Consider the following 19,323-nt stretch of genomic DNA (forward strand, 5'->3'; position numbering starts at 1 on the left):
CTGAAGTCGTTCCGAAACGAGAGACGACTCAGAAGCGGGGTCGATCAACGTCCTAGCAGGAAAAGAAGCACCCTTATGAACGATATTCACCAGAGCTGTTCCCAATAGTAGTACTACTACTTAAAGTTCTTGGCCGAAAGATGGGAACTGAAGCAGATAACTTCGCACTTCTGGGAGTCACAATTTGACTCGGGCTACTCACGATAGAGCGATCTCTGTGCAATAGAGTATGATTTCTCTGGTTGCACTTTCGACAACAACGACTAGCACAATTTTTTACTTCGTGTCCCTTGCGAAGGCAATTTACACACAAACGATGCCTTTTCACCAATTTATGTATATATTTCCAACGGCATACAAATTTCGAACCGCTGGCAAATATTTTATTTGTCTTGTTGCTCTGTACAAAGAAAGCAACAAGATGTAGAAAACGAAGAAGAGGTGTCGAAAAGTGTTTGGGACTGGGAGATGAGCGAGGAAGTACTATATTTAGAAGACACTTTACTATTCGAATTATAACAAGTGTCAAAACATTTCATGCAAACACAGAAGAGTTCGAATTCTCTCTGTCAAGAATGCAGATATTTATTTTTCACAATTTGCTCCCATAAAGCGTGAGTGATCTTAGGCCATTTTTGCAAACAAATGAAAAACACGATCGGATCCCAATTATCCATAGGTATTTCATAAATTGCCATTGCCGAAAGGCAACTATTGATCCCACTTTGAATAGACTTTAGTCCCGAAATAGTTTCCTGGTCCAACACAGGTAGTGAAAACATCGATTTCAAATGGCTATGAACAATTAACCGTGGATTATCATATGTGGAATTCATTATATTCCACGCAAGATCAAAACTCCGATGAGTTAAAGGAAACTTCGAGACGATTTCTCTAGCCTCACTGCTAGTTTTACTCACCAAATGACACAAGCGTTCAATATCTGTCAGCTGGGAGTTATTTATATAAACCACACTGAACAAATCTCTGAAAGTGGGCCAATTAAGAATATTTCCATCGAAAACCTCAACATCCAAAGGAGGTAACGCAAACTTATGATTGCTGTTAAAATTTGGAAGATCAACAATGAAGTTTGGTTCTGCTCTAGGATTCTCAATATTCGATATTGTAGATCTAGATACCTGTGTACCCACATCACGAGAAGTGTGGGACTACAAACTCATATTTTGTTAACTTTTGCATCAAACGACGGGCGTTTCGAAAAAATATCACAGGGATGCTCAGTTAAGGAATCTACCGATCTATTGTTCAATGAGTCGGGGACATTTTAGCAGAACTACTAAACTTTGACAACAATCTATTTATTATTGACGAACAATTTATATATTTTTGATGCGTCTCTTCTTACTTGTCTTGAATGGAATTTAGATTTTCGGGGATTTCTACAGAAGAGAGGCATTTATTAAAAGCTTCCTTTATGTTCTTCCACAATTTTCAAATTTCTTAACTCCTAACTTCGAGATCATATAAGTCAAGTGCTCAGTGAACGTCACGATAGACTTGGAAGCACGAAGGAATAAATGTGTAGGAGTGAAAGCCATGCTAGCGAGAAAACAAAGTCAAACCAACAAAATGGTAATCACAAATTGAACCGCAGTTGTATATATAAAGAGTTATAAACAAAATCAATTGAAATATCAATGCATCAAAGAAGTCAAATATGTACAATTATAAGGTAGCAGATAAATTTTAGTAACTAAATGTTTAACCAAATAAACTTATTTTTCAGCGAAACAATTAGAAATCCTACAAGATGACCTATTGTAACAAATATGTAGCTGAATATCACCAATAAGCTACCAATTGTAGCGAAAATTCTCCGAAAGAATATTTAAACTATATTAAAAATTGCTAAAATGGACACTATAATATTATTTTCTACAAAAGGACAAATTCCAATTGCAGCGTGCAGATTCAAAAATGTTCTGGACAACTATAAGAATCTACGAACAACCTTTGCTTGAGATGTTGCAATGAGAAATTAAAACCAATAGTTAGATCCCTAAATTATGTATAATTTGTAAATTACCATTTAATTTATCAAAAATCTGAATGCGGTAATTACCAACAAATTCACTATCATATATTATTTTGGGGTATAAACCAATAATAAATATATAATGTCAACCAAAAATCCACAAATAACTACCAAATGTATTGTCCAAAATGGAAAAGGAAATTCGAACAATCTAAAAATTCCAGAAAAAATTACAAAATTCGCAAAAAGCATGGCTAAAATACGCTCTACACAAGAAAAAGTCCAATTGATTGTAGCGTGGATGAATTCCTAATTGCAATTTCGCCATAAATTCAGTATATATAGAACGAAAAAATTTAGCAAATTGTATTGGTTTGTGTTGACAATTTCTCTGACATTCTTTTTCATTTACAAAACCTTCTGAAGAAGCAGCTCGTCTCGAAAGAGAGAAATAACAAAATTAAAACATATGATCATGATGGCCTTAACAGGTAAACGTAAAATTAAAAAATATTAATTAAAAAACATGGTGACAGTCAAAGTCAAACTTTGATAAAAAAAATGCGATAGTTTTTTTGCCCAAAAATAGATTCAAAATTTAAAAAAAATCGCTTCTTTAAAGAAAAGATTTTTATAGTATAATTGTTTTACAAACATCTCGGAAGCGGCAACTGAAGGTTGGGGTGGTGTTGTACTCAATAAGTCCACAAAAATCTATGATGTTCGGCATATGTCCTTCTCGACCTATAGTGAACACGTTAAAAAACAGTGCTTCGTAGTTGGTAGGTGGTTTTGTTTTATGAATTGGTAATTGTGTAGTAGCGCTTGCACCCGGAAATACACGACACCGTTCTTTATCCTTTTGTTACTTCTTGATGGATTGATAGTATTGGCCAAATCAGCAAACGCCATCTACATTAGGGTTAGTCATTTTTTCATTTTTTTTCGAATATCAAAAATCTGTGGAAATGGCATGTAGGGCAGGCAAAAATAATAAGAATTGCGTTTTTACTTTTTCGAAATTGTAAAAAAACCTTCCGCACAAAATGCAATTACTTTAGCTAAAAACAAATTTTTTTAGTTTACTTTTTTTTAAATTTTTAAATTTGAGAAATTTTTTTCTGCAATAGTTGTTCTTGGAAATAATTTTTTTAAGTTGGTTTTAGTGCATCGATTTCAAATATGCAATTTGATCAAAAATCTGTCATTTAGTTTTTAAGCTACATCGATTTTAAAATTTGCAAATCGGTTTCATTTCCCAGTTTTAAAAATTTTAAACGAGTTAAAAAAAAAGTTGCAAAAATGTCCAAAAAAAAACAGTGATAACTGGGTCAAAAATTTTAAAGCAAAAAGACCGAATGAAATAAAAAATGGTGTTTTGCCGCTATACCATTTATACGAATTTCCGAAAGAAATCAATATAATTGAAAGATATAGAGGATTAGTGCTTGAGAAATCTAAAAAAAATTCTAATTATATCTGAAGAATTAAATAAGTTATGGATTAAGCTAAATCAAAAAGCGATGGAATTAAAGAACGTTGGAGGCAAGGTGCTCAAGTTAATAACTGAAATTTTTTTAAAAAAAAAATATTATCAAATTTTAAAAATCACAAAAAAATTCAAATAAAAATGTTGGTTTTGAGCCAAAGTAATTGCATTTTGTGCGGAACATTTTTTCACAATTTCGAAAAAGTAAAAACGCAATTCTGCTTGTTTTTGCCTGCCCTATATGCTATTTCCACAGATTTTGAATCTAAAAAAATGACTAACCCTAATCTACATGTCGACAACCTTGTGTTGGTAGAAGATGACTTCCTGCTCGTTGACGTTTTCCTATCTTTGTTAGTAATAATTTCCTTTTTAACTGGAAGGAAAATTATGGCACGAAGATATTATAGAGGTTTCTATTTGAATGAGATAGAAGTTTTCGTCCATTTTGTCTATCGAAACTCCTACAGTCTACATCGAGAAAAGGTATTTCATCAGAAAAAGTGAATGATTTAACAAAAAGTAAAAGTTAAAATTTCCAAAATTTTTTTAATGGGAAAAAATGTTCCCCTTTTGAGGAATACGTCGATAGTTATCTGGATCAATTATCATAATGTGAGTTTTAAATTTTAATATCCTTTACCAACATGCTTATTCCCTCTATATATTTAATTTGGTTACAACAGATAATTTTGATAGTCTAATCGTACTTCATATGTATATGACAAAGAAGTATTAACTATTCCCCGTGCTATCTATGATTCACGTTGCTTTGTCTGCAATGTAATTTTTAAGGAACTTATTATACGGTTTCACTGCGGATTCATCCCTACATCAAACATTTCCATCGGTAATAGTTTTATTCTCTCATTTCTGGTTATTTCGATTTAATGTAATGTCTTTTTATTAGGGCTCTGCCAGCTAAGCACCAAAGCTTTTATTAGAACACGACAGAAAGCATAATACAAAAAATCAACCACAGTTCTCATCTAATCGATCAGTCTGTCTCCTGCAGTTTTGTGCGTTCAATCCATTTTGATGCAAATATTGTGTGGTCGTCGTGTAACAATCAATTTGCAATTTGATCAAAAATCTGTCATTTAGTTTTTAAGCTACATCGATTTTAAAATTTGCAAATCGGTTTCATTTCCCAGTTTTAAAAATTTTAAACGAGTTAAAAAAAAAGTTGCAAAAATGTCCAAAAAAAAACAGTGATAACTGGGTCAAAAATTTTAAAGCAAAAAGACCGAATGAAATAAAAAATGGTGTTTTGCCGCTATACCATTTATACGAATTTCCGAAAGAAATCAATATAATTGAAAGATATAGAGGATTAGTGCTTGAGAAATCTAAAAAAATTCTAATTATATCTGAAGAATTAAATAAGTTATGGATTAAGCTAAATCAAAAAGCGATGGAATTAAAGAACGTTGGAGGCAAGGTGCTTAAGTTAATAACTGAAATTTTTAAAAAAAAAAAAAAAAAATATTATCAAATTTTAAAAATCACAAAAAAATTCAAATAAAAATGTTGGTTTTGAGCCAAAGTAATTGCATTTTGTGCGGAACATTTTTTCACAATTTCGAAAAAGTAAAAACGCAATTCTGCTTGTTTTTGCCTGCCCTATATGCTATTTCCACAGATTTTGAATCTAAAAAAATGACTAACCCTAATCTACATGTCGACAACCTTGTGTTGGTAGAAGATGACTTCCTGCTCGTTGACGTTTTCCTATCTTTGTTAGTAATAATTTCCTTTTTAACTGGAAGGAAAATTATGGCACGAAGATATTATAGAGGTTTCTATTTGAATGAGATAGAAGTTTTCGTCCATTTTGTCTATCGAAACTCCTACAGTCTACATCGAGAAAAGGTATTTCATCAGAAAAAGTGAATGATTTAACAAAAAGTAAAAGTTAAAATTTCCAAAATTTTTTTAATGGGAAAAAATTTTCCCCTTTTGATGAATACGTCGATAGTTATCTGGATCAATTATTATAATGTGAGTTTTAAATTTTAATATCCTTTACCAACATGCTTATTCCCTCTATATATTTAATTTGGTTACAACAGATAATTTTGATAGTCTAATCGTACTTCATATGTATATGACAAAGAAGTATTAACTATTCCCTGTGCTATCTATGATTCACGTTGCTTTGTCTGCAATGTAATTTTTAAGGAACTTATTATACGGTTTCACTGCGGATTCATCCCTACATCAAACATTTCCATCGGTAATAGTTTTATTCTCTCATTTCTGGTTATTTCGATTTAATGTAATGTCTTTTTATTAGGGCTCTGCCAGCTAAGCACCAAAGCTTTTATTAGAACACGACAGAAAGCATAATACAAAAAAATCAACCACAGTTCTCTGCAGTTTTGTGCGTTCAATCCATTTTGATGCAAATATTGTGTGGTCGTCGTGTAACAATCAAGTCAACATTCGTATTTTGCGAATTCTGGTGTTAAACGAGGTTTCTAGCAATTTCCTAGCAGAATTCCATAAAAGGGAAAAGAATCCTTCCGAGATTCGGGAAGAAGTGCCGCAGTTAACATCGGAATTGTCGGTAATCTGGAATTGGCATAAGCTAGTGGAGTTTTCTATAAGGTATTGTTGCCTATAACTGTCGAATGTGAAACGAACACATGAAAGCTGGACAAAAATGGTGGTGACAAATTTAAAGAAATCCAGACGAAATTATATGTGAAATCATAAGAAGTGTAATGATCCCATAAAAAAACCAGCTACAACAATACTTCTGTGAATCATAACCATAAGTCTTAAAAATTATAAATTTCGAGTTAATTTAATATTTTGCATAAAATTTAAGCTATTTAAGTTAGTGAATTTAAGCTTGAAGGAACAAGAAATTGGTTAATTTTAAATTTTTATATAATTCCAAAAGGAATCGTTATTGAGAAATAGTAGTGCAAAAGAATTCGTAAAACTTGTAAAAGAAAAAAAAACGAAGAATTTGGTTTGTTGGTTTTACAAATCATTGTCAAATATGCAAGCAATATTAGCATGATAATGATCATGTAATAATAATAAATAAAACAACGATAGCTTGAGTGTCTGACCATGATCACGGTAAATGTTTCTAAAATTGCACATTTGTGTTACTAAGCCAGAAAGAGACATTTACCTATTGCAAAAAAAATGCAGATTTATAACAGTTTGTGTTACTTTCCTTCATTTCACAGTGCCTCACTATTATAAAGAGTATCTCCAAAACCAATACAGATTTATAACAGTTTGTGTTACTTTTCTTCATTTCACAGTGCCTCATTATTATAAAGAGTATCTCCAAAACCAATACAGATTTATAACAGTTTGTGTTACTTTTCTTCATTTCACAGTGCCTCATTATTATAAAGAGTATCTCCAACGAGAACTTATTTACCACATATTGGATTACAGCGTTACCAGCATCAGCATCAGCAGCGCAGCCGTTGTCATAATCTCTGCAAAACTACTTTCGTCGTGGGATCGTGAGAATTGAGTGAGTTACAATTATGATTTATCATTTTGTTTTGATATGATTTTGCAATGGTAATTGGTAAATGGGTGACCATCTTCAAGTTTCACTTTTGAAACAAATAATTACTACAAAATATTAAATGTGTCAAATTGTGTATTTATTTCCTTCAAATTTTGATGCAGATACATTAGTCAATTATAAAAGAATTTTTGGTTCCCAATTACCAAGCCAAATGTCATGTAAGCTGGTCACATTCTAATTGATATGCCGATTGTTTTTGCATTTATGTTTCTAAACTAAAGGTTAAAAGAGAAAAGGAAGAAAAGCACAAACTAATTAACAACAACATAGTCTATGAATTCTTTTGCTAAACATCAATTCACAATAATTTTGTTTGTTTACATTTTTTTGTTTGCACTCTACCATACGCATGCATTTATTTCCTATTATATGATATTTTAATATTAATATTGCATTTATTTTTAAATTAGTTGAACCTGATAATACTTATCAACTCATGAATATCCTTCAAGTAATTGAAATCTTTCATCCCAAAATTGTTATATTTCTAATTGTTAAGGTTTCTATCATGTTGACAATTGTCAACGATCGAATTAATATAATTACTCACAGTTTTAGCTTCACTAGAAGTTAGTAGGCATACAAATAATTCCTTGCTAAATACAAATTCCCCTCTGTATAGATGTATTTCTTTTTAAGAATTATAATTCAACATGAATTCTGAATAAAACTCTGAAGATAATCTGATTCTTTCTAGTCGTTGAACAGGGTTGGTGAAGATATCATGGGGTCATACGTAAACTCTTATTCGTGGGTTTGTTCAGGTATGACAATGGATGGGAGGGCACTAACAGCAACATATACCAGCATGTTGCTTAAGTCTTTTGATTTCCCGCTTTCTCTTACTTTCCCCATTTATCTTACTTTCCTCAAAATACTTTTTTCTCTCACCATGTATAGCTATCTGTCATATGTATGTTCTTTTCTATATCTGTCCCTTTCGATCACTACATTAATATCAGTTTTCCGTTTCCTGTTACTTAGCTATTAGCTTCTATCGCCCTTTTCGTTTTTCCTTTTGCACGCAAATAATTGAATTTAATGTAGCACAGTGGTATAAGGTACATACATGCCCAACGAACCCCCCACCGACGATCCACAAGGCCAAGGAATATGCGTGCAGGTACATGTCACCGTGCCTCAAGATCACCTACCACATAATTTTAGACGTTGCGTGCTACAATTGTTTCCTTTACTTAACATTGGTAATTGTTTCCTTTACTTAACATTTTATTTTTTAAATTATATAGTATAATTTGAACTGAAGTACCTGTTATTGTATTTGCCGATTTGAAATACTATTTTGCCGATTTGATTTTGGCTACCGAAAATTGACGACTTTCGACCAAACTTATCTGGCATCACTGATAGGAATTAATATATCCACCATCCAATAGAGGTAATACCCATAATTTAATGTCGACTTGTTAAACATTATTCCATTCGGTGATTTCAATTATAACTATTATAAACTACGTATATATTTGCGCCTTCCTCAGCATAAATATATTGACAAATTTACCCCGCCGGGGATAACAATCTTGAAGCGATGCGGGGGCTAGACGTCACAATCTTCTCATTTAACTTCTTGTAGTGTTGAACTGGGAGGCTGTGATCGACCAAAGGTTATCCACTCTCTGTCACGCACCAATTTAGTGCACTGGAATTCAAAGTGTATCTCCGGATTGAGTGACATATATTTGGTAGCGATCTCCTACCAAAGTAATTGTGAGATCCCCTAACACCGGGGTGTTATGCGACCTCGTGCTCATCGGTGTTCCCAAGGTTTGTAGTTAGGGTACCAACTGTATTCGAACGGAGCCTCGCTGATACCTGGGCACCTCAGCGAGTAGTTACCGCCCTAGTCATGGTAGTGGAGTGCTATGCCATGTCTGTCCTCAGTTCCCCCATAAACTCATCTATTTATGGATAAACAATTAAACTCAAAAACAAAAAATCCCAATTCCGATTCACCCTCATCATCGACCATTGCTATGCACCCGGACAATGTTGCACCTCGTGCGAATACCCAATCCCTGGGGGGGACGCTAATAGAACGGCACTGGACAGTGTTAGTTACGCAATAAATAAGCAGAGCAGGGAATTGCTCGAGCTCCTGAGGGATAGCGATAGTCTCCGACTAAGTCAGGAAAGCCCCCCTCCATGGGACTGGGAGAGTTGGGAGGATGATGAGATGGATATTACAATTATCCCATCTCAATCATCCACCGCTACTCACTCTCGTGCACTGGAGAGCTCCAACCTTACGGTCGGGGATCCGGCTCCCTCAGGGGCTGAAGTGTCGGCCGGCTCCGAAAAACCCCCCTAAACAGGCAGGATGCCTTGGTGGAGGATGCTGTGGAGGAGGATACGACGGCGGCCTTCCCCATGTCTCCCTCAACCAAAGCCAATAAATCTCGGCACACACCACCATATACCGTATGCACAAATCACCATATACCCATCAGTCTCACATCACCACAATCTGTAGTCACGCAACATTATACAGCCTCGCCCATAGCAAGAAACACATCACACTTTCCATTACACATTAACATCATCCGCACTCACTCATCACCATATAGCTGCATCTAACATCATCTCATCCATAGTCTACAGTGAATCTTCTCTGCAACACCATCCATCACCCGTCGATAAAATCCACAACCGCACACTTCATCATCATCAACAGCCTTGTATCAACATATGCAGACCAACACCATCCATCACCCGTCGATAAAATCCACAACCGCACACTTCATCATCATCAACAGCCTTGTATCAACATATGCAGACAAATGGCACCATTCAGAATATACATCATAGCTCATGACTCTTGTACACCATCATCACCGTATGCACAAATCACCATACACCCATCATGCACACATCATCATCATTATCATCATCTACAGACACGTAACATCATATAACCTGATCCATAACACACAACATATCACAAGTCTACTTCACATCATCACCATCTACATTCACACTTCACCATATAGCCGCATCTATAATCACTTCATCAATAGCCGACTTAAACATCATCACGTACAACACATATACTTCAATAGTCAGGATGATCACAATGGACCTCAAGGTCTCCGAGTGGAGTGGCTGCCAGCACGGCAGCTGCGCATCCTAAACCTAACCTAACCTACCCCTCACACTTCTGATATGGTAATTACATTTAATCAAAGATTCATGATTTCTCATAGCGTAAGAGTATGTTATTTCATAGAGAGACAAAAGGTCAAGTAGGGTTTCTTACATGCTCTTCTGTTATTAAAAAGCAGACGTCCTCGTAAAAGATGCTTGTTTCTTCAAATGTCCTTCAAAAGACCAAAATAGCACACGAAATAGGACCTCTTTTAAAAATGGCAGAAAATCATCTTGAAAAAGACTATAAATTTTCTGATACAAATTTAGCAAGAAGTCTAGTAGGATCAATATCTTCTATAAAAGTCCAGTTGGTCTTTCTTAGAACTCCACAAGGTCTTTTTAGAAGTCCAACAGGTCCTTTCACAGAACACATTAATGACTTCTTATAGAAAACAAGAGGAAAACCAGTGAGCCTTCTATGAGATGACCAGGTAATCCTATAGAAGATCTTCCCCAAGAATATGTGGGATATGAAACCATTATTCCAAAGTGTATTATAAACAATCAATTGACCCAAAAATGTTTCCGATATGTGTTTTGTAATCCACATAGATATAAAAGGGTTTATTTAAATTATGGCCCATTACTGATTTTAAGAATTTTTGATTTATCTATTTTTTTTATAAATGTGGAACAAATTGTTGCCCGGAGTGGGAGTCGTGCTTTTTTCACGACTCCGGCTCAGACTCCAACAAAATTTACTAGACTCCAGACTCCGACTCCAATTCCGACTCCGAAACCCTGCTTGGTACATAATTTATTTGAAGAAAACTAGGACTCGACAGTTAGGAAAGACAAATATAACATATATATGTACAGGATTTGCGATTTAAGTCAAATTATTCTTAGGCGGAATGCGCCCAACCTTAAAGCGTGATACCCAATTGTAAATATCAGAGAATCAAAAAAAAAAAAAAAAAAAAAAAAAAAATATTGGCTTATTATAAAGTATAAGTATCATATAACACTGTGCAACTAAATGGAGTTGAAAGTCTGGGGCACGGAAAATTCCTCTTGGGAAAGAAAGGCTTTGGTGAGTCGACAAAATCGATTAGTTGTCAATGAGAGTCGTACCTAAAATTTTCCGAGCGACATTTTTGCAGAACATTTCGATGCTGAAAAACGTCATTTTGTGGTACTTTTATAGCGGCTCTTAAAATAAAGGACGAAAAGGACATTGAAGGAAGCGAGTTAGAAGGTCGAAGTGCTCTAAAATAATCCGCATTCGATTCGACTCAAGACATGTCATCTCAAAAATAAGCTAAAGCAATAGTGAACAAATATGTAACGCTAATTCCTGACGGCTTAAAGGGTCTCTAGCAAAAACTTTATCACGCCATAAGGCGGAAGTTCGACTCACGGCGGATCTGTCCTTCGGGATTCCTAATATACTCACCCAGGGCTTTCATCTCCAAAAGGAATTATCTCTGCCCCAATATTTGTGTTCTCAGTGTAATATGTGGTAAACTGTTCATCACGGTCGGAACAATATTGCGTGAGATATGAGCGTCGAAAGAGAAAAATGTATGTGTTTTGTATGTAGCATGGAAACTAAAAATGCTCTTTTCTCGAAATGGCATTTGAAATCGGCGCCAACTCTAGCTCGAAAACGAATATATTTTTGAAGAATTTGTGTAAACATTTTAATGTAGCATCGCTATCTCAGAGTTAATTAGTTCGTGGTCTAATACACCAGGGCAGCAACAAAGCCCAGATCACAATCAATTTGGCAGTCAAAATATACATATAATTGTGATTTGATTTGAAATAAAAATGTTAAAGTTTGCCGTGAAAAAGATTTTAATTTTGATTTGTCATTATGCGCTTCTTTAAATCAGATTTCACGAAATACGTGTACATACAGTGCTGCTCAAAACATTTGCAACTCAGATGCCTATATCACATTCAATCTATTTTAGGGACATTTTGAGTTTTGAAATATGTTTGTTTTTGTTATTTGATTTTTTATTGGCCATATTTTCAAGATTTAAAAAGCATTATCCAGTTATGAACACTTATGTTTAAAAAATGTGTGAAATATCGGAGGACCACATGTTTTAGCCTGCTCAAAACATTTGCAACTCCGTGGTACGAATATCTGTTAGTTCATTTTTGACGAGTTTTTTGTATTGATTGGCATCAAATTGATTGCAATCAGAAGAAGGGAGCAAAAAGCTTTCATGAGGAATACTTTTATCCCACATATGTTTACTTTTGATAGACAAGTATGCCGAAAACAAGACATGTCCAATTTTTTAAGAAAAACTTAAATTACGACCAGAAATTTTTATCAACGCTTTGCTAAAATGGTAGTTTTTGAAAATTGTGGATCCAACGAGGTCCAAAACTAAACATAGGAACATCACAATATCTAAAACAGACCTGGATACCGCGTAAAAAGAACTAAAATCGTCATAAAATGGGAAGGAGATGCAAGGAGAACAACATCTACTGCAGGGGATGATAAAAAAATTGTACGAATTATTAAGCAGATCTCTCAGAAGTCATCAACAGAAGTTAAAAAAAGACTTGACACCGATAAATCTATAGGAACACCTCTGATACATACCAAAGACACCGGTATGCCAAAATAGGCAAATTTTGGGAAAAAAGTAATTTCCGGGAAAAATGGAATTTTTCATAGAAATTATTCAAAAAATGTGTGGTTATACTTTTGTAGTAGTGAAATCGAGTACTTCTCCTCGATATAAACCAATATTTAAGTTATATGACTTTAAAAAATTTGATTGATCACCAGAACTAAAGATAATAGAATTTGTCCCCTTATACGAAAAAGTTGACCCAAAATGTAGAAGGTGTTTTATATTGCCCTGAAGGTATTTTTATGGACAGAAATGGTACAGGATACATGAGGTCGAGATATTTATCAGATCCAAGAACTAACCGAACATGTAGCATGTCAAAATCTCACCATGTACACTCCAGAATTGTCGTATAACAGAATGTTTTGGCATAATACCGCTTCTAAACGTATATATAACCACGTAAAACTAGTAATTTTTGGAAAATATGCTTAAGTTCTAATCGGACGCAATCAGCTATAGTAATTTAAATTCATATAGGAGGATCCGGGACTCTAATCTGGACTCTAGACTATTAAATATCGAATAAAGCCTTGGTATTTAACAATTATCCTTAGAGCACAGGATTCCAAAGGATATATTAACTTATTTAGTTAACTGGTTTCCTCTACGGGAACAAATTGAATACTCTACCACCTGACGGAAAAAATTTGAAATTTTTTTTTAAATTGTAAGTTCTTTCTAAGTAGCCGGCCTTCGGCCGGGGATTTAAGACTTTCTCCTATGGACAGGAGCCAATTTAGGGCACGAAAACAACATTTTTTTTAATTTAAAATTTTTTCTTACTTTAACAAGGGAATTTTCGGAACTTAAGAGGACCATATCTCGGGAAGTATGGACTTCCCCCCGGAAAAGTTTATATATTTGTGATCAGGACAACAAGATCTACCTGTGGTAATTTTTCCAGATTTTTCCGCCAGGTGGAAGAGTATTCTATTTATGCCCCTCTACGATATCTCCAGATAATAAATAAAATGTTTAATTCACAATATATTATCTAAACAAAAATAATTTCTTCAGATTTTGAATAAAATTTTCTCAGTTGCAAATGTTTTGAGCAGAACCAAAAGTGAGTTCGAGTTTTGTTTGTATATTTTTTGTAAAATAAGTGAAATTTTTGCAAATTAATTTTTAAATCTTTAAAAAGGATTCAATAAACAATCAATCTACAAAAATATTGGCATTTCAAATCCACAAAGTACCTCAGAACTATATAAAATATGAACTAGTCATTCCAGTTGCAAATGTTTTGAGCAGCACTGTATATGAAGTCAAAGTTGTACGGGTTTGAAAGAAAAACAATGGTATTCGAAGTCAAATCAACTCACCTGACTCCACGCCTCTACAAACTTGACAATAGCATGACGTTTGCAGCGCTGTTCGTTTACTTTAAGAGTGTACAGCATTACAGATTCGATTTCTTGTAATACTAGTCTCCGTTGTCCACTGGCTATTGTGCTTTGAACTATTTTCAATTCGCCGTGCAAAGTTGAATGAATTTTACGTAGATCAATTAATTTATATCCTTCGATAGTTTTGTACTCGCACTCCTTGAATATCTGATCAAGTAAAGAACTATCAAAGAAGTTCCAAGTTGGGACGGGAACATGATTTACTTCTAAATCGGCAGCTTTGATGAGTTCACATAGTAAGTTATTTCTCATAATTGATGATGTATTCGTAGTTGTATCGATTATAGTATTAGAATTGCTTGCATAAAAATGGCTAAGCTCCATTGAATTTGTATCTTGGTTACATTTGGACGGCATTCCCAAAAAGAAGTCTGATATATGTTGAAATCTACTTAATTGGCAATTGGATGCTGTCAATTTCAGTTCAATTGCAGTACTCTTTAATAAGTAGCTAATCTGATTTATAACATGAGAACTTTTTATATCCAATACTGGTAGTTCACTTAAATATCGACAAAGGAAATCCTGCTTTGTGCGTAAGTATCGCAATATTTGATCCGATGTTCTTGGATTTTCACATAAAGAATATAACAAACTGAAAGCACGTTCAACAACGCATTCCACATCCGCTCCAAGGTCATTGGAATTCTTTTTAATCTGCAAATGATTTTCCAACAGATATACCAAAGACTTTGTGCAATTATTTCCAACATCCAATGAACCTAATCTGTTCTTATTAGAAATCTGTACTTCCTTTAGATGATCAAACCCAAGGAGAAAGTGGGCGATATTGGGCGTTGGTTGGCGCAAACAATCTTGTATTAGCATAATAATGGCTTCTTTGATTTGTAAGTGTACTTTAGGCGATTCTACACTATCGGAACATGGTAAGTCGTCATCGGTATCCGCTTTTGTCTGCCTTTGAATGAAGTCACTTTCCAAACATTCCACAAAACCATGTCTTAGAGCAGACTTGGTTTCCTCATTATGTGTAAAAATTCCAACTATTTGTGAGTTAACGCCAGGCTGGCTTGAAACCATATGAAGTACTTTTACGGCTTCAAGAGCATGGTACGGCAACCAATTGAAATATGTTAAGAAATAACTTGTGTTCAAAACGTGATCCGGTTTCCGGCTACGTGGGTTAATATCTAATAAAATTTTGTTAAGTCCAGAAAGCAAGACGGAGCTGTTTGAAATCGAATGAGCTTCGAAGAAGATGTCTTGATTTTTCAAACCTAGTTTCAAAATCTGTAGGCAAAGCAATGCACATTCCTCCAATGCCTCTTTTCCTTTAAATTTTTTCAGATCATCTATTTCAATTCGGGCATCGTCAATAATCTGAAGAATTAATCTCAAGGTATCTGATTTAGTTTGTAAATTAAGCATTATGTGAAATCCAGGTGGTGGATTGACATCCACATTTTCTTCAAAGTCCTTTGGGTTTACTTCATAAATTTCTAAGAGATAGTGGAGAATTTTCAAACATTTCGATCCTACTATCCATTTCTCGGAGGGTTCCTTGTATGTCCTAAAAATAAGAAAAGAAAAAAAACTATTTATATACATATCAGTATCAGTTTGAGGGAAAACCTAACCTAGGGGACGTGTAGCCACTTGTGTGACTGCGCCACTCGGAGACCTTTCGGGTCATTGTGATCATTCAACTATAGAAGGGAGAAAATAATGATTGGAGTAGATGCAACTACGAATTACCACTATATATAAAAATGATCTGTCAAAATTTGTGAACAAGGCAAAAATTATAGATATGCGCGACATATTTGAATTGAGGTAAATTACGGGGTTATAGCCACATGCAAATTTTAAAGTACAGGTAAATTACAATATTTTGCAAAAAAATCGAGTCGATCGGACAAAAATTGGCTGAGATACGAACTTTGTATTCGTATCCCGTGTATTTATAATTGTATTAATTATTAGTAAAATTGTAAATATATATATAATTACCTGTTATAGAACTTCAAAAAGACTCCGTTTATTATAAATTTCAAATATGGATCCAAGCCAGGTTTCCGAGGACCACCGCCTAAATTTTTTGGAATAACCGTTGTCACCAGTGCATGTAATAAATCTAGTATACTACTAGTAAGAGGATAATGTTCAAGACGGCACTCATTTTGTTCTATCTCCATTTCTAAATTGCAGGTGTCTGAAATGTTAAATATTTTTATGTGAGTAAAACATCATTAATCCGGAAAATTGTATTACATACCATAGGTCATGTTTGTGGGAAGAGTTTTTATAATTTGTGAAGCCTCCAAATTATTCCATAGTGGAATAGCAGTCTCCTTTGATCTCGCCAGAGCTGACAATGTCAAGAGTATATCAGACTTTAAGTAAATGGGAACAGAACAGCTTAGTAGTCCTAATAAATAATTGATCAAAGAAAAAACATAATTTTGTGATCCATTTACGTGTTTAGTGTTTGTTATTATAGCATCCATATTTGTGTTGCAGAGTACAAAACAATGTGTATACTAGATTTCACTACTTGCCTATTAATGTATAAAGCGGATTCCAGTTAGGATGTTCGCAGATTGCGATTCGTGCTACCTCATCATGAGACGCTACAGCTCTTAAAACTTCCAGTACAGCTCGTAAACCATCTATTTCTTGTGGATTTATATTACGATTTATCATTCGACTTCTATATATCGAGTCAGTAGAAGGATAGAAGTCCTGCTTTAAATTTCTGTAAAAAAATATTAGATAATAAAATAGAATGTAATGACGTTCTTCTATTTATCGAAGCAGTGGAAGACAATATGTCAATACTAAGTATTATAATCTGATAGGCATGTATCCATTGTAATAAATGTTGTATAAATCACTACATTCGATAGAAATTAAACACCCTTGTGTTGCTTCTAACGAAACAGTGAAATGACACACCTAAACAATTTTCGGTCATGGATCATTTAATAATCTGAGATTTCGCGTTTTGTTAATACCCGTTGTGGGAGCGGTCCGCCGCCCCCTCAATTTTTCAGTATAAAAACTACCTTACGATATATTCTCAGACCTAAACGAATCTACACACAAAATTTTATCAAATTCGGTCTAGCCGTTTCAGAGGAGTTCTATTTTCAAAATTATGGCAGACTTAAAGAAGTATCTACATAGATATACATACAGTATCGGACAAAACCTTTGCAACAGACACATACAATTTAGTTTTAGCGCTAAAATATTTGTAAAAATTAACTTTTTGTTCAATTTTTCAGCATTAAGGTGTTCTTCATACTCCAAAGGAAACACCCACAATTAGTTTTTATACCTTATAACGGTGTTCCACTTTTAATAGCGCACTTAAAAGAAATATTCCATATTTCAGCAAGACAAAACATTTGCAACTCACTCCGCTGCTATATAAATAAGGCTCAAATTATGATTTTTTGCATTATTATTGGGTCACATCCAGATTTTTATTAGTTAATGGTCTCTTTAAGACTGAATACACCAATTTATAAAGTTAGAAAAGTTACATAATGAATAGGAACATAATATTTTAATTTAATTTTTATTTGGCACTTGACACGTTCGGAAAAGGCCTAAGAAATCGTATAACGGGGGAATATAATCTAGTATTATCCCTCAAAATACCTTATAGTTGAATACGAAGTCCACTCAAAATAAATGAAATGCATTTTTTCACGTTTTTGTGTGATTTAGTCTGCTGAAGTCCATATAACGAGGGCCTGATGTGAATAACGGCCCCAAACCGGCCCATTTATGGGGATTCCTTAAAACGACAGAAGTGACAAATGTTGTGTTTGTATCGGAATTAACCTTAGAAAAAACATTACGATTATATAATAACATTTGGACGATATACAGACTGGAATTGTGTCAGTCTATTTCAGTAGAACGATCTAGTTCACTACGCAGTTCCAATCATCCACATCGTATGTATGAAAAAACTGCGTATACGTAATTTCACACGTCATTTTGATATTACTCATACTTTTTTGGAACTGAGACAGTGAACTAGGATCAAGATTGTCCAACTCTAATACAGACACCATCTCACCATTACCAACTTAATTATTTGTTGCATTATGCCTGGTGGGGCATTAGTCGCCCGTAAGTTTGAGAATATGGCAAGAGGGGCTTCCATATATAGTCCAAGTGTTTTTATATAATCGTAAGACTTTTCTATAGTTAATTCCGATACAGAACTAACATTTTTCACTTCTGTCGTTTTAAGGAACCTCCATAAATGGGCCCGATATGGGGCCGTTATTCACATCAGGCCCTCGTTATATGGACTTCAGCAGAAATCACACAGAAACGTGAAAAAATGCATTTCATTTAAATTGGTGTATTTAGTCTTAAAGAGACCCTTAACTAACAAAAATCTGGATGTGACCCAAAATTAATGTAAAAAATCGTAATTTGAGCCTTATTTACATAGCAGCGGAGTGAGTTGCAATTGTTTTGTCTTGCTGAAATGTGGGATATTTCTTTTAAGTGCGCTATTAAAAGTGGAACACCGTTATAAGGTAAAAACACTAATTGTGGGTGTTTCCTTTGGAGTATGAAGAACACTTTAATTTTGAAAAATTGAACAAGAAGTTGATTTTTACAAATATTATAGCGCTAAAACTAAAATGTATGTATCTGTTGCAAATGTTTTGTCCGATACTGTATATCTGAAGCGATCAGAATTAACTTTTCCGGACGAGATTCCAAATTGAACAGGATTTACCATATTGCGACCTTTTTGCACCTTTAACGTTAAAATTTGCTGCTTCCGGTAACTAGTTGCCTCAAAAATTTTTCACTGGGCCCATAGTGCGATGGGAAGATGGAAGAAGACGTGGGATCTGCTGTGTATTGATAAGAACTGAACATCAGACGCTTGTACAAACTTAACGACAATTGCGACATTACGTTTTGATTAAAAGAATTAGTTGTGCTCTTATGTCATGAATAAAAGACTTATTGATAAATTAACAAAACTAAGCAAGATCTTTCCTGTTTAATTCTGGAAACTAAAATATATTACAAAGATTATGTGCGTGTTACGTCTGAAATGTAAGGCAATAGGTCGGTACCATGGCCCA

General features: G+C 34.3%; 1 protein-coding gene across 2 annotated transcripts in view; it reads right to left on the minus strand.

Moving 5' to 3' along the window:
- Nup205 (nuclear pore complex protein Nup205) overlaps positions 1–19,323 on the minus strand; it is a 273,611-nt gene that overhangs the window by 175,946 nt on the left and 78,342 nt on the right. For both annotated transcript variants that reach the window (XR_012411979.1, XM_073979163.1), the window contains exons 6-9: positions 16,753–16,949; positions 16,470–16,622; positions 16,205–16,406; positions 14,150–15,764 (exon numbers count right to left, since the gene is read on the minus strand). Coding sequence is in view for 1 of the 2 variants with exons in the window: in XM_073979163.1 (XP_073835264.1) it covers positions 14,150–15,764; positions 16,205–16,406; positions 16,470–16,622; positions 16,753–16,949 (2,167 nt within the window). In the remaining variant the exon portion in view is untranslated. The remainder of the gene's footprint in view (positions 1–14,149; positions 15,765–16,204; positions 16,407–16,469; positions 16,623–16,752; positions 16,950–19,323) is intronic.

Source organism: Musca autumnalis, unplaced genomic scaffold (genome assembly GCF_047663935.1).
Source record: "Musca autumnalis isolate F117 unplaced genomic scaffold, ASM4766393v1 scaffold_3, whole genome shotgun sequence".
NCBI classification, from domain to species: domain Eukaryota; kingdom Metazoa; phylum Arthropoda; class Insecta; order Diptera; family Muscidae; genus Musca; species Musca autumnalis.